This window comes from Saccoglossus kowalevskii, chromosome 19 (genome assembly GCF_978046115.1).
Source record: "Saccoglossus kowalevskii chromosome 19, keSacKowa6.1, whole genome shotgun sequence".
NCBI lineage: Eukaryota > Metazoa > Hemichordata > Enteropneusta > Harrimaniidae > Saccoglossus > Saccoglossus kowalevskii.
The window spans coordinates 32,114,967-32,135,576 of record NC_140659.1 but is presented as its reverse complement, the minus strand read 5'-3'; the positions used below and the strand labels follow the sequence as shown (position 1 = coordinate 32,135,576).

General features: G+C 34.7%; 1 protein-coding gene across 1 annotated transcript; it reads right to left on the bottom strand.

Moving 5' to 3' along the window:
- Nucleotides 1-1,633: 1,633 nt before the first annotated feature.
- LOC100374420 (serine/threonine-protein phosphatase 2A catalytic subunit beta isoform) lies at nt 1,634-19,395 on the bottom strand. The gene is made up of 7 exons (XM_085493929.1): nt 19,116-19,395; nt 11,151-11,360; nt 9,352-9,525; nt 4,970-5,059; nt 3,434-3,595; nt 2,440-2,558; nt 1,634-2,164 (listed from the first exon to the last, which is right to left on the bottom strand). Exons 1-7 carry the CDS (start codon nt 19,215-19,217, stop codon nt 2,092-2,094), a joined length of 930 nt encoding a protein of 309 aa, XP_085350055.1. The 5' UTR covers nt 19,218-19,395; the 3' UTR covers nt 1,634-2,091.
- Nucleotides 19,396-20,610: the final 1,215 nt, after the last annotated feature.

The window sequence follows — 20,610 nt, the reverse complement described above, 5'->3', positions numbered from 1 at the left end:
ATACTTGTGTCCCAGGGTGGCTATTTAATTATACTTCTACTCATTGATGCTATAAATAGTGCAACTTGCCAAGAATTGTAACATGGCTCAACATCAACATCTAAACTTGCAAATATTCCATCAAACTTGATCTGCAATAACTGTTTATTTGAACAATTTAATAAAATAAATATAACAGTCAATTCGGCATACAATCATGGAAATTTGCAAGTCTTCAATCTTGGAAGCCCAATTTCTATTTATATATACCGTAGTTTCAATGAGAGAGGTCAATAGTGAAATTGAGGTATAAATTACAAAAAACACCACCCTGGAAAACAAGCCAATTTGGATTAATAATGGAGCATTATTTTGATAATATACCAACAGCTACAATTAGCTGCATCCTGAATTTAAAACAATACAGGGTAGCCATGAGCAATATAAACAAAGAATGGTACACACTTTTCAACCAGTGCAAAATAGTAACTATGAAGCACACAAAAGTAAAATTAGTGTTAATCCAAAATTAGCAGAATATAACCATGTTTTCTCAAATTGTAATTGGTTGAATCAAATTTTTGATAATCAGCGTTACAGGACAGACCTATATAGGTTTGGTCAGGTCAGTGTCTTGGTACAATATTGAAGCACAACAATGAAACTTCAGATATGCAAATAGCAAATTAATTAATATTGCTGATATTATACGAAAAGAATGAGCCAAGCAATCCAATTCTCATTGTGTTATTTCTTCTTACAAACTTGATTGTTTTTGTGAACACAAACGCTGCAATCACATTAATGGGAGAATATATGTGCAGTTGAAATTTGTTAAAAATTCATAATTCAAATTAGTAATGGACAGTGAATATTACACAAAATAAGGATTGCATACACACTTAAATGTGAAGATGACATTCATTTTTTAAAGAGCACACAGTCACCTAAACACAGTATAAATTCACTGGCAGGTAGCATTTCAAACCTGTAAATAGAAGCCATAGCAGAAAATTCACATTTTAGGTTTGTTTGAAATACATTTACAACGATTCACAGCAAGTTTAAATCCAAGCACGGTAACAATGAAGGAAGAATTGGTTTTATTAAAAATCCATTCCCAGTAACAATAGAGTTTCCACAAACATTGTTTGATGTAGATACCAAGAGACCACAAGTGAGACAAAAATGCAACAACAAATTTTTAAAATAATTCGATGGTAATGAATAACTGCAACGCACCAAAAACTGACCACATAAATGTAAAATGGTGCTGTTGACAATGCTAACGTACAATTGGTAAAATGCTAAAGTGTATCCAAACATTATATTGCAATAGGCATGATAGGATAGAAACACACAAGTCATTCACAATTGTTAACGTTAAGAAAACACTTTAAATAAACTAATTGAAGCTCAGAATCCATACTTGCAGTTATATTCTCTAAAGGAAATAATCAAAAGCTTGAAGCAAATGATGAACAAAGCTAAGGACAAAGGAAAGCAAGTCCCACCCCTTGTCATAAAGTACTAGTTTTTATCACAATCCCAGACATCAATTCAAAACAAAATCAAACTGGAAAATAAAAAGTTGCTTTTATATTATCAATCATTTTGAGAAGCTGCAAAAAGCCCTTCATTTCAGGAGAATCTATTTATTAATATTAAGTATTCTTGGCCACACAAGCCAATCATTACCCATTCTATTCACTGAAAATCAGTATACAGTTAAATCCCACATAATATTCAGTTTCATTTTCTTTACATTTTTTTCAAAACAAACTAAGTTTGGGGATTCACATGGGTTTTACACATTTATACAATGTCACAAAGAACATAACCAAGTAAACAAGATACAAAGCTCTGTAACATTCGAATAGAAACAAACCTCATCATAGTATAGTCTCTTTTGCTATAATGTACAAAACCCTATGCATTATGTTTACTAAGTCTGTGTTCCTGTCTAAAAATCAAACAACTATAAAAGAGAAATGTATTATTTTGACCATTTCAATTCATTCACCATAATTTTCCAGTCCAACTTTTAATGTACACAGCGGACAGTGGTGAATGCTAATGATTTGTTTTCTGTTTTCCTTTACAGTGAATCTCTTACAAGAAGTAGTCAGGCGTTCTGCGAGTGACATGTGGTTCGCCTCGTCTGGGAGCTGGATCAAACTGTAAGCTGAAATGGAAGAAAAACAAAAGATTAATCACAGATACATTGTATACTATATTGACCCCTATATCACCATTGTCAAATGTTGTCATGCAATAATTAAGTTTTTAGGAGACTTCTCCCCTCACATGTTCAGAATGGTTATGTTCAAATAATTGAACGCGCGGATGTTAAGTAGAGAACAGTAACTTTGGATCAGAAATTAGATTTAATGTCAGTCTGTTGAGTCAGGAACATTACAATTGAATAGTAAAAAGTTAAAGAAATATTTGCTAACTTACAATGAGTATTTGAGAGCATCGTCTAGTTCCATAATAGCTGCCTGATTACCACATCTGTAGCAATAGTTAGGTGCACTAAAGATTGTCACTACATTACGATCATGACACCAGTTATAACCCTGTAAATAAATGCAATTAGTAATCATGGAAATATGAATCTTCGTACTAAAGTTAATTGCTTCATTTTTAATTGACAAATTTTCATGAATTTCAATGAAAGTCATGAATTTGATTTCTAGTGTAACATGATGCATGATGTATTTGCATAGTTTGAAATGTGATAAGTCAGGGCATGTTAGATAAGTCATTGGAACAACACTCTTTAATATAAAATTGCTACTAGACAATCATTTTTAACCAATCTTAACAACAAATTGAAGTGCAATGTATGTATCAAAAATAGAACCAAATTCATCATTGAATTCGATTACAAAATGCATACAGGTGCAAATGTACCCCTAAAAGGTATGACGCATATGAGAAGTTTGAACATGATTGGATCTTGAAACAAATGCACATTCAAAAATGCATAATGTATGTGGGAAGTTTGAATCAGTTTTGTCCAGGTATGTCAAAGATACAGGTGTGCATGTGCACAAGCACACAAGTCCCCGTTTTCTGACTTTAACTTCCATGAGACTGATAAGCACCCACAAATAGAGGTAAATGGCTACTCAGATCTCAGTGCAAGTGTGAGTTGCCCAGAGACTTGTTTCTCACCCTAAAATAGTGTATTACTCTTATGTCATTGTGCTCACTATTTCAAATCCATGGTTACAAAGATATAGATAATGACAGCGATGACAGAAGAGAATGGAATCTTAATTTAAGAGACAAAAACAAGTCTTGTGGCTCTCTGAACAATATCTTGGCAACCATTGACACCTCATAATGCCATAATTCCACCTCCATCGAGTCGCGTATAAAATTAATCATTAACCATATATAAATGTTGCTTGGAGAAGATAATACAAGTTACTGTTTTTATACATACCTCCATGACTAATTGATGCGCTCTAGATACAAGTGTAAGCCCGTTACTATGATTGAATGTTTCGGATATATCTTGTCCAAAGGTATAGCCAGCACCTCGAGGTGATATACCCCAACCACCTCTATCATCAGGATCAGACCACAACAAGTCACACATTGGCCCCTACAATACAAAGCACAAACACATTAAATTATAGCAAATCTTTTTCAATTTCTTGTATGTAGTCAACTTTTAGATTGTAAACACAATTTGTTCGGTTTATAAAAATCTCTAGTTGAATATGATAACTAAAGCAGTCTAACATGCAAATCAATCTAGGCAGATCCGAAAGTTGATGACAGGGTCCCTGCAAATTTACAGGCAACATTTTGAGACATGCAAGATATACCAAAATAGGACAATTTAGAATTTTATACAGATGAATTATAAGTCCAAAATTGAAGCGTTACTTAGCCCAAAAGAATGTATGTACCGTACTCGACCGCGTTAGCGCCCATGCCCGGGCAAGCGCCCACCCCCCACTTTTGCGCAATTTTTATATTTGGGGTCACATTCAGCAAAGCGCCCACCCCTTCAAAATGCAACTAATTTAAAACTTGGTCTTGCGTAACGAATCTTGGTAATCGTTTTTATATGATACAGCGTGGATATCGATCGCTGTGAACATGTTGTGAATGCGTAGAACACGGTATTGCGTAAACTACGCTTCGACAATGACCAGTTAATACAAGTAAAATGCGATAAATATTTCATGCCATATTCAGTTTACCTCTCAAAAATAGCTAGTTACTAGTTTTTTGGAAAAACCATGTCGTTTATTCGCTGAAATCAATTCCAACAGACCGTACTTCGACATCGATTATTCACTTCCGCATTGCGTTACCGAAAAGTCTTTGGGAATTTCCGAAGAATTGCGTCAGTACAACACAGCATTCTGATTAGTTAATAACCAACTTGACCCATTAGGTCAAAGGACGCTGCTGTAGGTCAAATCTGCAATTGCATCATGGCGGAAAGTGATTTTCATCAAGAGTTTGCGTACGATCCAACAACTTCGTCAGTGGAAATAATATGACAATTTTGACTTCGACTGTGTTCCAACAGACTCAAATGTTTTTAATTCCGTAAAATATGGTGGTACGTAATTAATATTGTAATAAAATGTGCGTATTTTTTGTGATCATTTCTGTTTCTTCATTGTGAAAATCAATGACGACGCAACTAATTTAGTAATTTGATTTTCCCTCAAAGACGTAATCTGTCACTTGATGAATCAAAATTTTCATTTGCACTCTTTTTCGGGGGGGGGGGGGTGCTCGGGTAAGCGCCCACCCCTACAAAATAGTGATTTTCTGAGTTGAGGCCCCTGGGCGCCGACGCGGTCGAGTACGGTATCTAAACAGAGTGGTTTCAACTACCTTGCATTACATTACATTTCATTACAGGAAGGGCAGAAAGTATAGATGCTAGAAACACTGACATTGAATGAGGGTGCAATGTACAAACAAAGCAGCATAAAACTTAGCTTCAACCTACCTCATGTGGTACTTCTTGTATACGATCTAGTGCTCTAATATGATCTAACGTGTCAATAGAAGGTGATAACCCACCATGCAGACAGAAAATCTGAAAATATAACAGACATATTGGAATGAAGTGATGAAACAAGATTTAGTAGCACCTTACAAGATTAATAAATGTCAGTTAATATTAGTGCAGTATACAAATACAAATATTAATCAAAGAAAGCTTAGAAAAGAACTCCCCTCCCGTGTGCTGTGAGTTTTAGAGACACATTAAAAATTAATTCAAAATTACTTATACTTGAGATATTGATGGAATAGCTGAAAACTAATTATGCAAATAAGGTAACTAATATGAACAGATTTAAGTGTAAAACTAATAAGGTCTGCACAATGTACCAAGTTTCATTGAAATGTGATTAGAACCAAAAAAATATTAATTATTAAACTAATTAGAGAATTAATATGAACAGATTTTAACCCAAAATTAATCAGACTGTCTATTGTCCTAGAGCATTTATATACCAAGTTTTATTCAAATGTGATGATCAATACTTGAGATATCAGTATTAATTATGTTAATTAGGTGATTAAGAAGCATAAATATTTACCAAAAACTAATATGGTGCATAGTGTTAGGTTCATTGAAATGTGATGGGTACTCTTTAAAAGTTTCATTGAAATCCAATGAGTGGTTTTTAGACATCATAGAACAACAAAAAAATAACTAGTTATGCAAATTAGGTAATTAATAGGCACAATTATTTATCCCAAAATTAATCAGGTCTCTGCATAGTCCTAGAATATCTATGTCGCAAGTCTCATTGAAATGTGATGATTAGTACTTGAGATATCAGGTGAAAAGCTGAAAATTAACTAATTATGCTAATAAGGTGATTAATATGCACAAATATTTACCCAAAAACTAATTAGGTCTCTGCACAGTCCTCAAGTAACTATGTACCAACTTTCATTGAAACGTGATCATTTCTACTCGAAATATCAAAAGCTGAAAATTAATTAATTATGCAAATTAGGTAATTAATATGTACTGATATTATCCTAAAAACTATCAGGTATGTGCAGTGTCCCAAGTTTTATTGAAATGTTATGATTAGTACTTGAGATATCAGTGGAAAATCCGAAAATTGATTAATCATTATGTAAATTAGGTAATTAATAATATTAACAGATTTTTACCCAAAACTAATCAAATTTGCGCATTAGTTCAGAGCATCCATGTGCCAAGTTTCATTGAAATTCAATGAGTGGTTCTTCAAAAATCAGTGGAACAGTCATAGAACAGCTTAAAATCAGTTCATTATCATGCAAATTAGGCAATTAATATTCATAGATTTTTACCCAAAACTAATCAAATCTGCGCACTAGTTCAGAGCATCCATGTGCCAAATTTCATCAAAATCCAATGAGTGGTTCTTCAGATATCAGTGGAACAGTCTTTGAACAGCTAAAAATCAGCTAATTATCATGCAAATTAGGTAATTAATATTCATAATTTTTTACCAAAACCTAATCAACTCTGCGCATTATCCCAGAGCATCTATGTACCAAGTTTCACCAAAATTTGATTAGTGGTTCTTGAGATAACAGTGGAACAAAAACATAGTTGAACTCTGGTGACCTTGCCCTTTGTTATATATAAAAGATGTAAATATCTTACAAAAACGTTGGTGCCATATTTGTTTAATTATTTTAAGGAACATAATTTCCAGCTTTATTCAAAGTAATTCAGATATTTTAGAATGGAAACAAATGTCTCATTGCAAAAAAAAAGTGCTGCATTTAGATGTGAATAGATTCATAAAACATGCAAGATAACAGAAAAATTTAGCTGGCTTTAGTTCAAGTATTTTGTACAGGTGTCTGTCAAAAATTAATGATTCACTGAGACAAATATGAACTGCCTGCCTCATTGTGTGACTACTGTATTATATGAAAAGTAAAAAAAACACCCTTTATGAATAGCTATCATGTTGCAAGCTCTGCTTTGTATGCAAATCAACTTAAATAGTTGGTGTCCAGTGGAGGGAGAAGTCAACAGTACTGTTGCCTCCTGAGAATCTACATCTTCAAACACTGCAATCTTTGAAGTGTGTTTTTAAACTAGTATTATAAAAACTCTATCATTCTGTTCTAATAGCTGAAACATATTCCTATGAGTTTTCATTTGTCGAATGAACTGTTTGTCAAATACAGAATACATATATTTTAGAATGATTTTCTTTTTAAAATGTGGATGAAATGTTTTGCTTTTAATGTATTTTTTATGCATTGTTTTTGATTTGATAACTTTGAACTAAACAGATTTTCTATTAGCTTCAGATCTTGATCAAAGTTAAGCACCCAGTTCATAGGAGTGCTTATATTGATTTTCTGACATCTTGTTTTCTGTAAAGATTTTATTGGTAGGTTTGCAAATGTGTATCAGACTGTGCAATCTCTCTATGAGTTGGTTTTGAAACCCAGTGAGGGATACATTACCAAGGATATTATTACAAGATAAAACATTTGTTTCATTGAACACATACAACAATGCATATTTCCACTGAGATCAGTGACCTTTGATGTGCATCACCAGTGATCAGTGAAGTAGAAACAGTCAAAATATTTTATCAGATTTTCTCAATTTTTGCATGATATTTTCATACAGGACATCTGTTGTTCAAACTCGGGGAAGACTTTATACTGATGAATAAAGTGACCAAGTTTGATAAAGTTTGGAATAGAATTAGTAAAGTTATTATGCACACAATAACAATTATTAGCGACGACGACAACGACAACAACAACAACGACAACGCCGAACAAAATTTTCCCCTTAATATACGTTTCCCTTCCATGTTTGATGGTACGGGCAAGGTAAAAAGTGACATACATACAGACATACAGACAGGGTAACTGCAAAGACTCCCTTTTGTGCTTCCCACAATTGAAACACAGATTCAATTAATTGAGGTCAGTAATTTTTTCACACACTCAGAACTACGGTAACGTCACCTTACAATCAGAGGGATCCTGTCTATACAATGTACCATATTCTGCCGTAAATTCGCCCTTGGCCGTTAAACGGCAGTTTGGTTTTTAAAATAAAATGAGATCAAGAAATCACGTTTTTTTTAAAAATATTTCGGCTTCTGTTTTCGGACATTTAAATAATTCTGGACACCTATTCAAGAGAATGATTTTTATCGTGACTAACGTGAATGGGTAAGCTTCGTTTCGACAATGAGCTGTTATCACTGTAAACAATGTTAAATTATTCTTCAAATGCTCAGTTTATCTCTCCAAAACAAATAATTTCTTGATTTAAAAAAAAAATCATGCCGTTTTCCCATAGAAATCGAAGCCAAAAGATCGCATTACATTATCGGTAAATCTCTTCCGCGTTGCGTTTACCATGAGGTCGCTGAACTGTCATTAACATATTAAATGAGCTATGGTGATTCAGACACGTGGGCACCATCCAGCATTTTGATTGGTTAATTAGCGACTTGACCTATCCGGTTAATAAACAAGTCTCGTGTGCATTCAAAGATATGGCGGATATTTTCAATATAATAAATTTCAACGGATTTATTTTTTGTGCGTTACTATAATCACCACTGAATAATAATCACCAATTTCAACACTTTGAAAACAAGTAAGTTAGTCACTTGTGAACCGCAGCATGGCCGGATTGCGCTACCGTACAGTGATCATTTGCTACTAAGCTGTGCATTCGTGTTTGTTTTTATTTAAAACCTCTTTTAGAATATACTTTTCGTTACCAAGAAAATTAAAGAAAATAAATGCATATTACATTAAATATACTGAGTATTTTTTTTATCATGTGAACAGTTTTTTTTTGATTGACCGTAATTTTTCAACATTTCGTAACGTCTATTTTAGAGCCAAAGTAAGGCATTTTACTCTTCTCTGACACCTATTCAAGAGATTGTACAGTGTATTGTTAGTTTTGTGCATGTGTTGTGGGGGAAAAAGATTAGCTCAAGTGTTAGGCGGACGTCGGCCAGATGGGGAATTCACGGTTTTACACAAACATTCAACTTTGACTGGCGCCTAATTGGTGTGAAAATTATCACCTTTTCTATTGTACTGGCGCCTAATCTAGGGTGGCGCTTATATGAGGTATTATATGGTACCCATATTTAGTGTAAAATCAAAATTAGTATTCACAGACGTACAATTAGGACGATGTTTCACCTCATGAAATCAGGTGTATAGTAAAACAGTCATTTTGTGATTAATACTTGTACGCAATAACAAATGTGACTAATCAAGTAAATATTATAAGACAACCTTTTCATTTTATTGATTGATAACTCAATGATGTATGGTGAATGATATACAAATTATAAACTTTATTAGACTCACCTGTCCATCTACTATAGCTGTTAATGGAAGGTAATCAAACAAATCTGTAAAATATTTCCATACATTAGCATTACCATACTTTCGTAGACATTCATCATAAAAACCATATACTTGTGTGATTTGTCGACTTTCATGATTGCCTCGCAATATTGTAATACGTTCCCTAAAACGGACCTGTAAAAAAATTCAACATAATTTTGTTAGCATTTAATGCCAGATAAAACATTTGATACTATTTTGAAGAATTAAATGATATCAGTGAAAAGAAGCATGTTATCAATACCAATAGCTAACTGGCAAGAATTCAACAACATTGTTTAACATTGAGAGAAAACATGATTTCTAAACAAAGGCTCTATATATCATTGCACCAAGATGTTCACAAATACAGGACACCACCTTTCAAAGTTGAATCATGTTTTAATACAGTTCTTATTGTGATTCACATTTAGTGACTAATGAAAATTGACAGACAGTGGTAATTATAGTTCCTACGTGACATATGCCTGTAAAATTCATCGTTTACATGAAATTCAAACTCTTAATGGTCATAACAGTCATGCCTTTTATATGGAACAAAGAATACAAATGGCCGCCAACCGACCATCTTTAAAGGGACTATGACAAAATTGGCGTAATTTGATTTGGGAATAGATGCTACAATTGTTCTGTTGTTTTTATTAGATTGAAATTTGTGAATAGACATGAATGAAATCTGTAATAAATACATCTTACTTGCTTGTTAAGTGAATCCTACAATGTCAATTTGTTTTTAAATTGTATAGCAGACAACAATGTCAAATTGTTGTGCTTCTAAGAGGATCAAAAACAAGTCATTGAAAATGACACAGTCACCGTTAAATGTTTGAAAGTTCTCTTTGTGCTCATCATATTAAAGCGGAGGGGTTGTCGCAAGTGTGTTCTTGAAACTTGAGTTCCAAGTGGCGTATACAACAGATTGTTTATTTTCATCCAAAGCACGTGTTCTGTGTAGTAGTAATATGGCCAAAAATTAAAACAGCCGTAATTCTGCCATCTTTGAGATCTGATTATGAAACACACTGATATGAATGATGTATGTGCCAAATACGAATGAAAATGGTACATAAATTGTGGAAATATAGTAGTAAGGCCAAAAAGTCAGATGGCTGTCAATCGGCCAGCTTTGACCAGATTTTTAAACAAATTGTCATGGACATGCATCTTAACATGTATAAAGTACATGTATGTATGAATGAAAACTGACAGAGCACTACCAAAATACGACATTTTCAAAAAACAAGATGGCTGCCAGTCGGCCATTTTGAATCAAATCGCTAAACCACTGCATGTGCATATGTCCCATATAAGGTGCTAGGCACATGCAAAGAATGAAGGGAATCGGTTAATAGGATTCTGAAATATGACTCTGGACAGACTGACGCATGGACAGACGAACACACGGACGGACGGACAGACAGACTCAGGAACTCACGGACGGTCAGGACATGTATCCTAACATGTATGATCTATGTACTAAATTTGAATGAAAACTGACAAAGCATGTCCAAAATACAACATTTTCAAAAAACAAGATGGATGCCAGTCGGCCATTTTGAATCAAATCGCTAAACCACTGCATGTGCATATGTCCCACATAAAGTACTAGGCACATGCAAAGAATGAACGAAATCGGTCCAACGGATTCTGAGATATGACTCCGGACGGTCGCAAGGAGACCGAATTATAAGTCTCCGTTTTCGGACTTTGTCCGAACGAGGACTAATAATTTAACTTAAATCAACTCAAAAATAACTTACCTTAAGAGCTACTAACAAAGAAACAGTTTCTACAGAGTAATAACCACGATCCACATAGTCTCCCATGAACAAGTAGTTTGTGTCTGGAGATTTACCACCTATTCTGAAGAGTTCCATGAGATCATGAAACTGTCCGTGTACATCACCGCAAACAGTAACAGGGCATCTCACATCTTGTACATTGGATTCCTTGCTAAGAATTTCTTTAGCCTACAAAATAAGTAAATAAAGTAACCCTTATTTTAATTTTTTTCTAGAAATAGAACAATTACTGCTTAATTGCAAGAATAAAACAATTGCAAATTTTATTAATTATTCTGGACTGCATAATTTAATATTTCCAGATTGTACCCCGGTAGTAACTGCAAGCTTGTTTCAGGTTAGTGCAAATTAGTTAACGCTGGCCCACTATCCAAAGTAGAAATGTTTAGTTATTTTTTTTTGGTATTAATATCATAAATAATCTTTTAACCACAAATTAATTGTAATTTTGACTATTACGTATCATTCATTGTAAAAGGTTGGTCAGAACAAAGATGAATGAATTTACACACACAAACCACAATATTTTCTTTTTCATCATACACATTTTTAGGACCGCCAAAATGTACTGGTCAAGCAGAATAGTGTTTTTTTTCTGGTCAGTGTTGAATCATGAATTTTGTTAATATAGATGCAGTTTGTGGAATGTAAAATGCAGGGTAATTAGGTACTAGAAACACACAAGCTAATAATACAAATCAGCTTGTCAAAATACTGGACAGAACACTGACAACAAGCAGCCTGTCGGCTGAAATAGCTCCGCTGTTAGCAATGCACATGGCAATTAAAGAACAGAAGATATCATTAGAAAATGAACAAATTTGAGAGAGGTCCACATGTAGTACCTATATGTATAATATATCAAAGCAATTGGACTTGCGGTTTTCAACAAGAAGTCGAAAATATCACTTTTTACCAAAAATTACAAAAATATTCATCAAAATTAGAGAATTAAAGATATCATCATGAAATGAACAAATCTGAGAGAGGTCCACATGTAGTACCTATATATGTAATATCAAAGCAATTGGACTTGCGGTTTTCAACAAGAAGTCGAAAATATCACTTTTTACCAAAAATTACAAAAATATTCACCGAAATTAGAGAATTAAAGATATCATTACAAAATGAACAAATCTGAGAGAGGTCCACATGTAGTACCTATATATGTAATATCAAAGCAATTGGACTTGCGGTTTTCAACAAGAAGTCGAAAATATCACTTTTTACCAAAAATTACAAAAATATTCACCAAAATTAGAGAATTAAAGATATCATTACAAAATGAACAAATCTGAGAGAGGTCCACATGTAGTACCTATACATGTAATATCAAAGCAATTGGACTTGCGGTTTTCAACAAGAGGTCGAAAATATCACTTTTTACCAAAAATTACAAAAATATTCACCAAAATTAGAGAATTGAAGATATCATTACAAAATGAACAAATCTGAGAGAGGTCGACATGTAGTACCTATATATGTAAATATCAAAGCAATTGGACTTGCGGTTTTCAACAAGAAGTCGAAAATATCACTTTTTACCAAAAATGACAAAAATATTCACCAAAATTAGAGAGTTAAAGATATCATTACAAAATGAACAAATCTGAGAGAGGTCCAAATGTAGTACCTATATATGTAATATCAAAGCAATTGCACTTGCGGTTTTCAACAAGAAGTCGAAAATATCACTTTTTACTAAAAATGACAAAAATATTCACCAAAATTAGAGAATTGAAGATATCATCATGAAATGAACAAATCTGAGAGAGGTCTACCCAAGGTACATATACACCAAGTATCAAAGCATTCAGGCTTGTAGTTTTCAAGAAGAAGTCGAAAAAGTAAAACATTGACACGGATGACGACGACGGACAATCACTCATATGATAAGCTCCGCTCGACAAAGTCGACAGCGGAGCTAATAAAAGAGAACAGACTCATGCATACACAAAGGTAATTCTAAATCTGTTTTATAATCCTTAATTTTTCAGATAGCTGTGGATCATTGTCATTCTACAAAGACTGCAAATGCTTTTAACTAATCCGTTGTAAAGTTATTTGTGATGATCAGTTCTACATTGATGTGATTTGTATGCTCCATATTTACATGACAAACAAGTATATTGGAGTATACTAGCTGTGTGTAGGTGGCTCTTTCCCTGAAGTTTTCCCGACAGCATAATATTCTCCATCACATTATTTTTTATGATTAAATTAATAATCCTAATGCATTTGTGAAATGCTGCAAGGGTTGAATGCCTGTGGCTGCTATAGGCTACTACGCCAGCGCACTAGAAATTTCTCAGGGTTCTCCCTTGGGCATTATAGAGTAGAGGTTCCCAACTGTTTGATTTAGGATAAACAATAGAACTAATTTAGCATAACAAGGAACATAATATAAGTAATAGTAACATAGTCTATTATCAGAGATTTTTTCTAGGAAAAAACTGCAAGTGGGGGAGATAGGGTTCTCCCTGCCAGGGTGTGGAGTTTTTGATAATTCTAAGTTAAAATGAAACATTCTATGGCTTCGTTTGGGCCAAAATTACTATCAGACAGGCCACAGCTGAAGACAGTTGAAGACTGGTAGTTGAGGACTGTGGCCACATGTGATCACTGGTCAATCAGAATTTTATGGTTGCCAGAGGATCTGCTCCCCAGGGTAAGGAGGCGCATGGCCATGGCATGAGGGCGCTGCGCTCCTGTTCCCTTATTTAAATCAAAGAAAGCTTAGAAAAAACTCTCATGTGCTGAGAAGTATTGGAGACACATTAAATATAATTCGTCAAGCTGGATGGCCCGAATTTAAATATCAGTGCATGAACTCTAGAGGTCATTGCCAAATGCCGCACGTAATTCAAACGCATGGTTAAAAAAACTAATTATCATGAAGGCAATACATTACGAAGTTGAAATATTCAGAGCCGGTACAATATTTTAAACAAATTTGTGTAATTAGAAAAGCAGTGCACTAAATAAACGACGTTGATATATTCAAAGCCAGTGCAGAGTTGCATACAAGTTGCGTAATTACAGTACCTTCGGATATAATAACAATTACTAGATTGACGCGCGGGGCACGAAAGAAAAAGGTTGCTTAGGTAACGCGCCAGTTCAGTGCGTGACTCAAGGTCAAACTTCGGTCAACACACATTTGATGTCAGCATCGCCGCGCAACAAGTTTCGCAAAGAAGTACTTGAAGTTCAATTGCGTCCCAAAATGATGTCGCTGATCACTCAGTTGTCGCAGCGTGTGTTGTGTCATGTCCATGATGCACCCTGTTTCGACTTTGGCTTGCTTTTCCTTCATAGTGCATGTTCTTGTTCACGTAAAATGCGACCTCTCACCGGTGTATTGAAACACTTTGAATTTATACTTTGCATGATTATATTTGGTCAACGCGAAACATTAATTTTTCTAAACATTTTCTGAGATCATTTTTATCAACGTATGGTTATTTTTCCAGACAAGGTGGGCTTCGTAATATCTGCCATAACATCGCCCGGGGCGATGCCTAGAAAAATAAAAAAAAGCAATGCAGCCAGACGGCTACTTTGTAGCCATGTGTTCATTGTTTGTTTGTGTACAGTGAGCTTTGCCAGTTCACTGTTTCATTTCAAGTGTAACATGGTGCGTGGTCCTTGACGCAGTGTGTGTTCTATGCCCGACTATACGCCATGAATGTCGCTAGCCACGAGTCTCAGAGGCACTAAAAAAATGTCCTGTAATCATGCTCATTGGAAAACAAAACAAATCACTAATAAATTTATGAAAACGGCTCCTTTTTGAATCGATCTAAAAGTACTCTTAATTCGCGTACCAAAAACCAATAATTTCCGTTTTTACGCTATTAATTTGTGCACTTGAAAAAATAATTATTTTTACTATCGCGAATTAATCAAGTTTTTACGGTATTGGTTTTTCCGATTTTGAGACATTCATCAGCGTCCGGTTCTGTGAGCCAAATCAGGTGTGAATGGAAACATGTCAGTGATTAGGCAAAGACAATGGACTAATACAGCTTCGTACTTCGACAATAAACACTTTCGCCCTATTTAATGGGGGTAATTGCGAGCATTTTTTCAGTAGCATATTCAGCTTGAAGCAGCAACGATGTCAAGCAGCAGAAATATTACGCTGTGGTTCCGCGTAGAACGCCCTGCTGGGCCTCTGGTTCCGAGCGATAAACCCACCAGCAACGCGGTCACCGGTACCTGTCGACCGTGGTACTAAACATATCCAAGATGACGAAAGGTGCAAAGAAAAGAAAGTCTTGATTTGAAGCACAAGGGACAACAAAATATACGTGGCTAAGAGAAACATCCGACGGCAAAGGTAAAAAAAAGTATTTATTCATAGCGTTTTACTTGAAAGCGTAATTTGACCTAGTTTAGTCAACTATGGCTAGTATGGCTTCATTTTTTGCCGATCGTCGAAACATTTTTTTGAAAACGTCTTTCTTTCTGGAAGTTCAAAAATTGTTGGCTATGATTTATCAAACAACTAGTATTGTGTTTTGAAAGTTGGGTAAATTTTATCGTGGCAATTTTTTAGATTTAAGTTTAGTGACTTTTCAAAATGGTGACAATTTGTTTATTTTGGTGTTGATCATGACGATATTTTTTAAATACAAGTATTGATTCGCCCTTATTTTTTATCTTTTAGGAATGCTGTGTCACATATGTGTAAAATTCAACTTAAAATCATCCAGAAATAGTTTTTTGGTATGAAATTCTATGCCATGTATAAATATTACGAAATATGCTATCATTAAACACGCACACTCGGAGATGCACAAGAAGGCCATGTCATTAGAAGTGGAAAGCAAAGAAAATCACGGCGTTCTCAAAAGCTGCAGACCACTGGGCTTCCATGAAAGTCAGAAGAATCAACATTACATAGAAAGCACACAGGAGCAGATTTATTTAATCTTGTACATAAATTTGTTAAAAAATAAAGACACAATTTCATCCATGCAAGCCTGTCATTATTGTTTTCTTTATCTCCAGACATATGCTAATGATTTTGTAAATTATATGCAAATTAGCCGCCAATCTGAGACATTTTTCTGGGGAGAACACTGTATTATACAACTAAATGCTAGCCATTCATTAAATAAAGGAAAGAATAAGAGATCTAAAGTTTGGTGGAATGACCATCAAAATAATTTGGCCTCAATTGCCTAAAATAAAATTTCTTATTTCATCCAAAGAGTAGAGTTAGCTGATTTAGTTTATTTACTACTGGATTCTGCTGTAAATTCACCTTTTCAACTTTCAACGCCGACAGTTGGGCCACCCAAGACAAAAGAAACTATTGCGCTAATCTAAAATCTGACACATTTTTTTCTTGCTGAACTAAAAAGTAGACCGCCTGAAATTTCATTACAATGTCACCCAGTGTCATTTTTCAAATACATTTTTTTTTATTTTATTGGTAATGAAAGTATATTCTGAACGAAGTTTTCAAATATAAACGAACACAACTGCATTGCGTAGTAGAAAACGATCACAGTTGCGCAATCGGGTCATGCTGCGTTTCACAATTGTTGATTATTACTCAGTAGTGATTATAATAACACACAAAAAATAAATTTGTTGAATTCTTATGTTAACTGTCGTTTAACGGTCCAGGACGAATTTATGGACACGAACATTGTTGTAAAATTAGCTACACCTTAAAAGATGCATTTTACAGCATTGGCTGAGATGAATCACTACAATGGTAATGTTTGGGTATCTGACAACTGATCAGGATTCAATTTTAGCTATGAATCATGGATCAAAATATAACATTAGAGGTCCTACATCTGTACTGCAGTCACAAAATTTGATATAGGATCTAATGGTTGCTAATAAAATGACTAGTGTTGCTTTACAAGATAGATACTGATGATATAGCAAGCAGTGTACGTTTTGAGTCGGCCATACTTTCTGTTAACGAGTTTTTTCACTTTTTATCAGTACAAGTGACCTAATGGTCAAAATAGCTCTGCTGTTCTACAAGTCAAGAACAAATTGTTTACAAAAAAATTGTACACCTCAAATATCAAAGCATTCAAAAATATCATTTTTTTACGAAAAATGATTTGCCTAAAAATAGCAAATTGATGATATCGGCATGAAATCTGATACAGGTCCACCCAGGGTACCTACATACCTAGTATGAAAGCAATTGAGAGAGTAGTTTTCAAGAAAAAGTTGAAAATGATTATTTTGACGGACGACAGACAATCACCTATATGAACAGCTCCACTCTGTCATCTACAATGACAGCAGAGCTAAAAAGGCGAATATAAAGCAATAATTGCGTAAATACATTGATGTTGGACCTTTTATTTCTGAAGATGATGAGACAATTCATAACTGAAAGATGTTGGAATTTGTTGCAATGCTTGCTTTTTGCAGATATCAATCATTGAGCCATAGTTTGTTTTTCACTGGGTTTTAATTTCGCTATTTTCGATTCAAAAAGAAACCAAAATAATTTTTAAAAGCCAAAAAATTCTGAATATCTGACAAATAATTTAGGTTTTTCAATGGTTAAAATAAAAGTGTACCATGTTTGAAAGAGTGACATGGTCATGTTCATTCAAGAGCATGTGTGACAAGACAACTACTGTTGATGGGCACTATCTTTAATGCTTTCAGCGTCATCAATGCTCGCGACATTGTCCAGTTGGTTTTTACCCTTATCTGGTGAAATTGATGTTAAAGTACATGGGACTAGCGGCAGGATAGGAGTCAAATATCTAGCCTTTCCAAGGATTTATGAATTAATATATAATTTATATTATGACATGTACATGGCAAGTACAGTAATAAATGAATGTGCAATGGGTTATGTATGTATTTATTATATAAGCAGTCATCAAGGATTTGTATGCAGACAAAGTTAGGAAATGCTTTCAGCCAGGTTTCATTTTTTTTAAAGTCGTAATTTTTTTACTGCTACACAACAAAGAGGGAATCGGGGAACTATCATGAACAAAAACTAAATTATTTTGGTGTACATGTATTTCACCACATCTTGTGTAACCAGTGAGCGATTAACAGGGAACCTAGGTGAAACATTCAGCATGCTGCTCAAGAAACCTTATCGAAATGATATCACTAGAATGATAGTTGTACAAAGAGATGAAATACTTTATTCAGAATGATTTTCATCATAATTTGTTTTCAAAAACTAGGAGTCAGCTAAAATGAGTTTCATAACATTGATCTATGTAAACCCTCATGCTTATGCCAGTAAGGCACATCAAAAAATGTTCTTTGTCAGCAGTAAATTTAGATATTTTTTTTTTAAAAATTACTCTCAAGATGAACTAAAAAATGAAATTATCGTGTACATGTGCAATGTTTGATTTCCATATCCTACTCTGAATTATCACACATACACTATAACACAACCAAATCCAGAGAGCTCGAAATGTGTTAATGAATAATACTAGAATTATTTTTTTTGTGAATAAAAACATGAAACAATCAAATTGCTGTTCCGTCAAATTGTTCACGTGCGAGTTTCATAAAAACATACTAGTAGTTTACGTTTGCATTAACTAATTTGCGATAAATTCAAATTTACATATACGTCGCAACCCATAAAACAACTATAAGAATGGAAGTAGTCGTGATATTGAGTGTTCACTGACAAACGAGAACTGAAAATGAAAACTTTTACATTTTATTGGAACATGGAGCTCGGAAAGCGGTCGGTTTTCAGAGCGTCGTTCGCATGACTTGTCGGCCATGTTGTCACCTTCATGATCCATCATGTCATTTCGTTGGCAACGTGAAAATAAGAAATAGAGCCTATCGTATGTCGTGTGCAAGTTAAAATATGGAGCGACAATAAGTATTATGTTCTTGTCAAATCAAAGCATATAAACATTCTAATAACCTGGGAGATATACGTACCTTTTCGCAAAGTTGTTTGACCTGATTTTCTTGAAGTTGTTTGCATTCATTCAACTGCTCGATCCAAGCGTCAAGTTCTTTCAATTGGGCCTTGTCTTCCATTTTATGCCCAACTATATTCAAATTGTATCGTTGTTGAGCAATTATATAATAGTAAAATTAATGTGTGTGTACTTTCGACGTTTCAACGCGGCCTTGTTTTCATCCAGTCGTTCAAAGGTGGTGAAAAATTCAGAAAATTGCGGTACTCGCAGACAAAATGGCCGCCGATTTGTATCGCCGATGACGTCATAACGTTCCTAGTTTCCGAAGAAGGCCGAGTATCCGAATGGGCGGGGTAGGAGGAATACGAGTACGAGTTACGCGTTTATCAGTTGATGCTGTATGCCCCGGTCTGAGGCGGGGTGGGCTGTAAGTCATCCGCTAATGAAAAATCATTTTGATTAATAACTATCTGAAAATAATAACTGATACATTAGTTGTGCATTTGTCAGTATGTATTAATGAATTCATCAAACGTGTTTTAAACCCGAAATTTCGATATAATTGTAGCAAGACAATGGCTTTTGTTTTGATGTTTTGTCAGCGCGTAACATGCCTATAATTAGTAATACATGTATAACTACATGTATAGACTGGCACAGTCTGGGCAATTTTTTTTTTTTTAAATTTTAAATTTAAAAAAAATATATAGCGAAAGTGAGGTGTTAATGCGAAATCCCATGTGACCGAAAATCACCCATGAATGAGTTGGTTACACGTTCACCCAAAATTTCGTAAAAATATTTTTTCCAAGTTTTTTATTATTATAATTTAACTGAAAAAAAATCACCACAGCTGGGCCTACTATATTAGTTATATGGGCGAGTTTTGCTGATTCGTACGTCGCATAGCGCCCTCTACAGCGCAATACTAGTATTTCCTGTTCAGCGAATCAGCGTGTTCAGTTCGCTGGTTCCCGGCGTCCTTTGCGAATGGCAGGTAGGATTCGTTACTAGTTACCGGCTAGACTGGCGCAGTCGGGGCGATTAATTTGTTTTTGTAGTTTAAATAAAATTTTTAAAAAAATCGCCAAATGGAGGTGTTAGCGCGAAATCACCCCAACCAGGTGTTGAGGGACTGTGGTACAACCAGGTGTTGAGGGACTGTGGTACAACCAGGTGTTGAGGGACTGTGGTACAACCAGGTTTTGAGGGACTGTGGTACAACCAGGTGTTGAGGGACTGTGGTACAACCAGGTTTTGAGGGACTGTGGTACAACCAGGTGTTGAGGGACTGTGGTACAACCAGGTTTTGAGGGACTGTGGTACAACCAGGTTTTGAGGGACTGTGGTACAACCAGGTTTTGAGGGACTGTGGTACAACCAGGTTTTGAGGGACTGTGGTACAACCAGGTGTTGAGGGACTGTCATGAATTTGTTTTTGCGTATCTGTTAACCGACTTAATTAGCTGATTATTAGCGAATTGCTGTGTTATGTCTGTCATCGTTTAGGC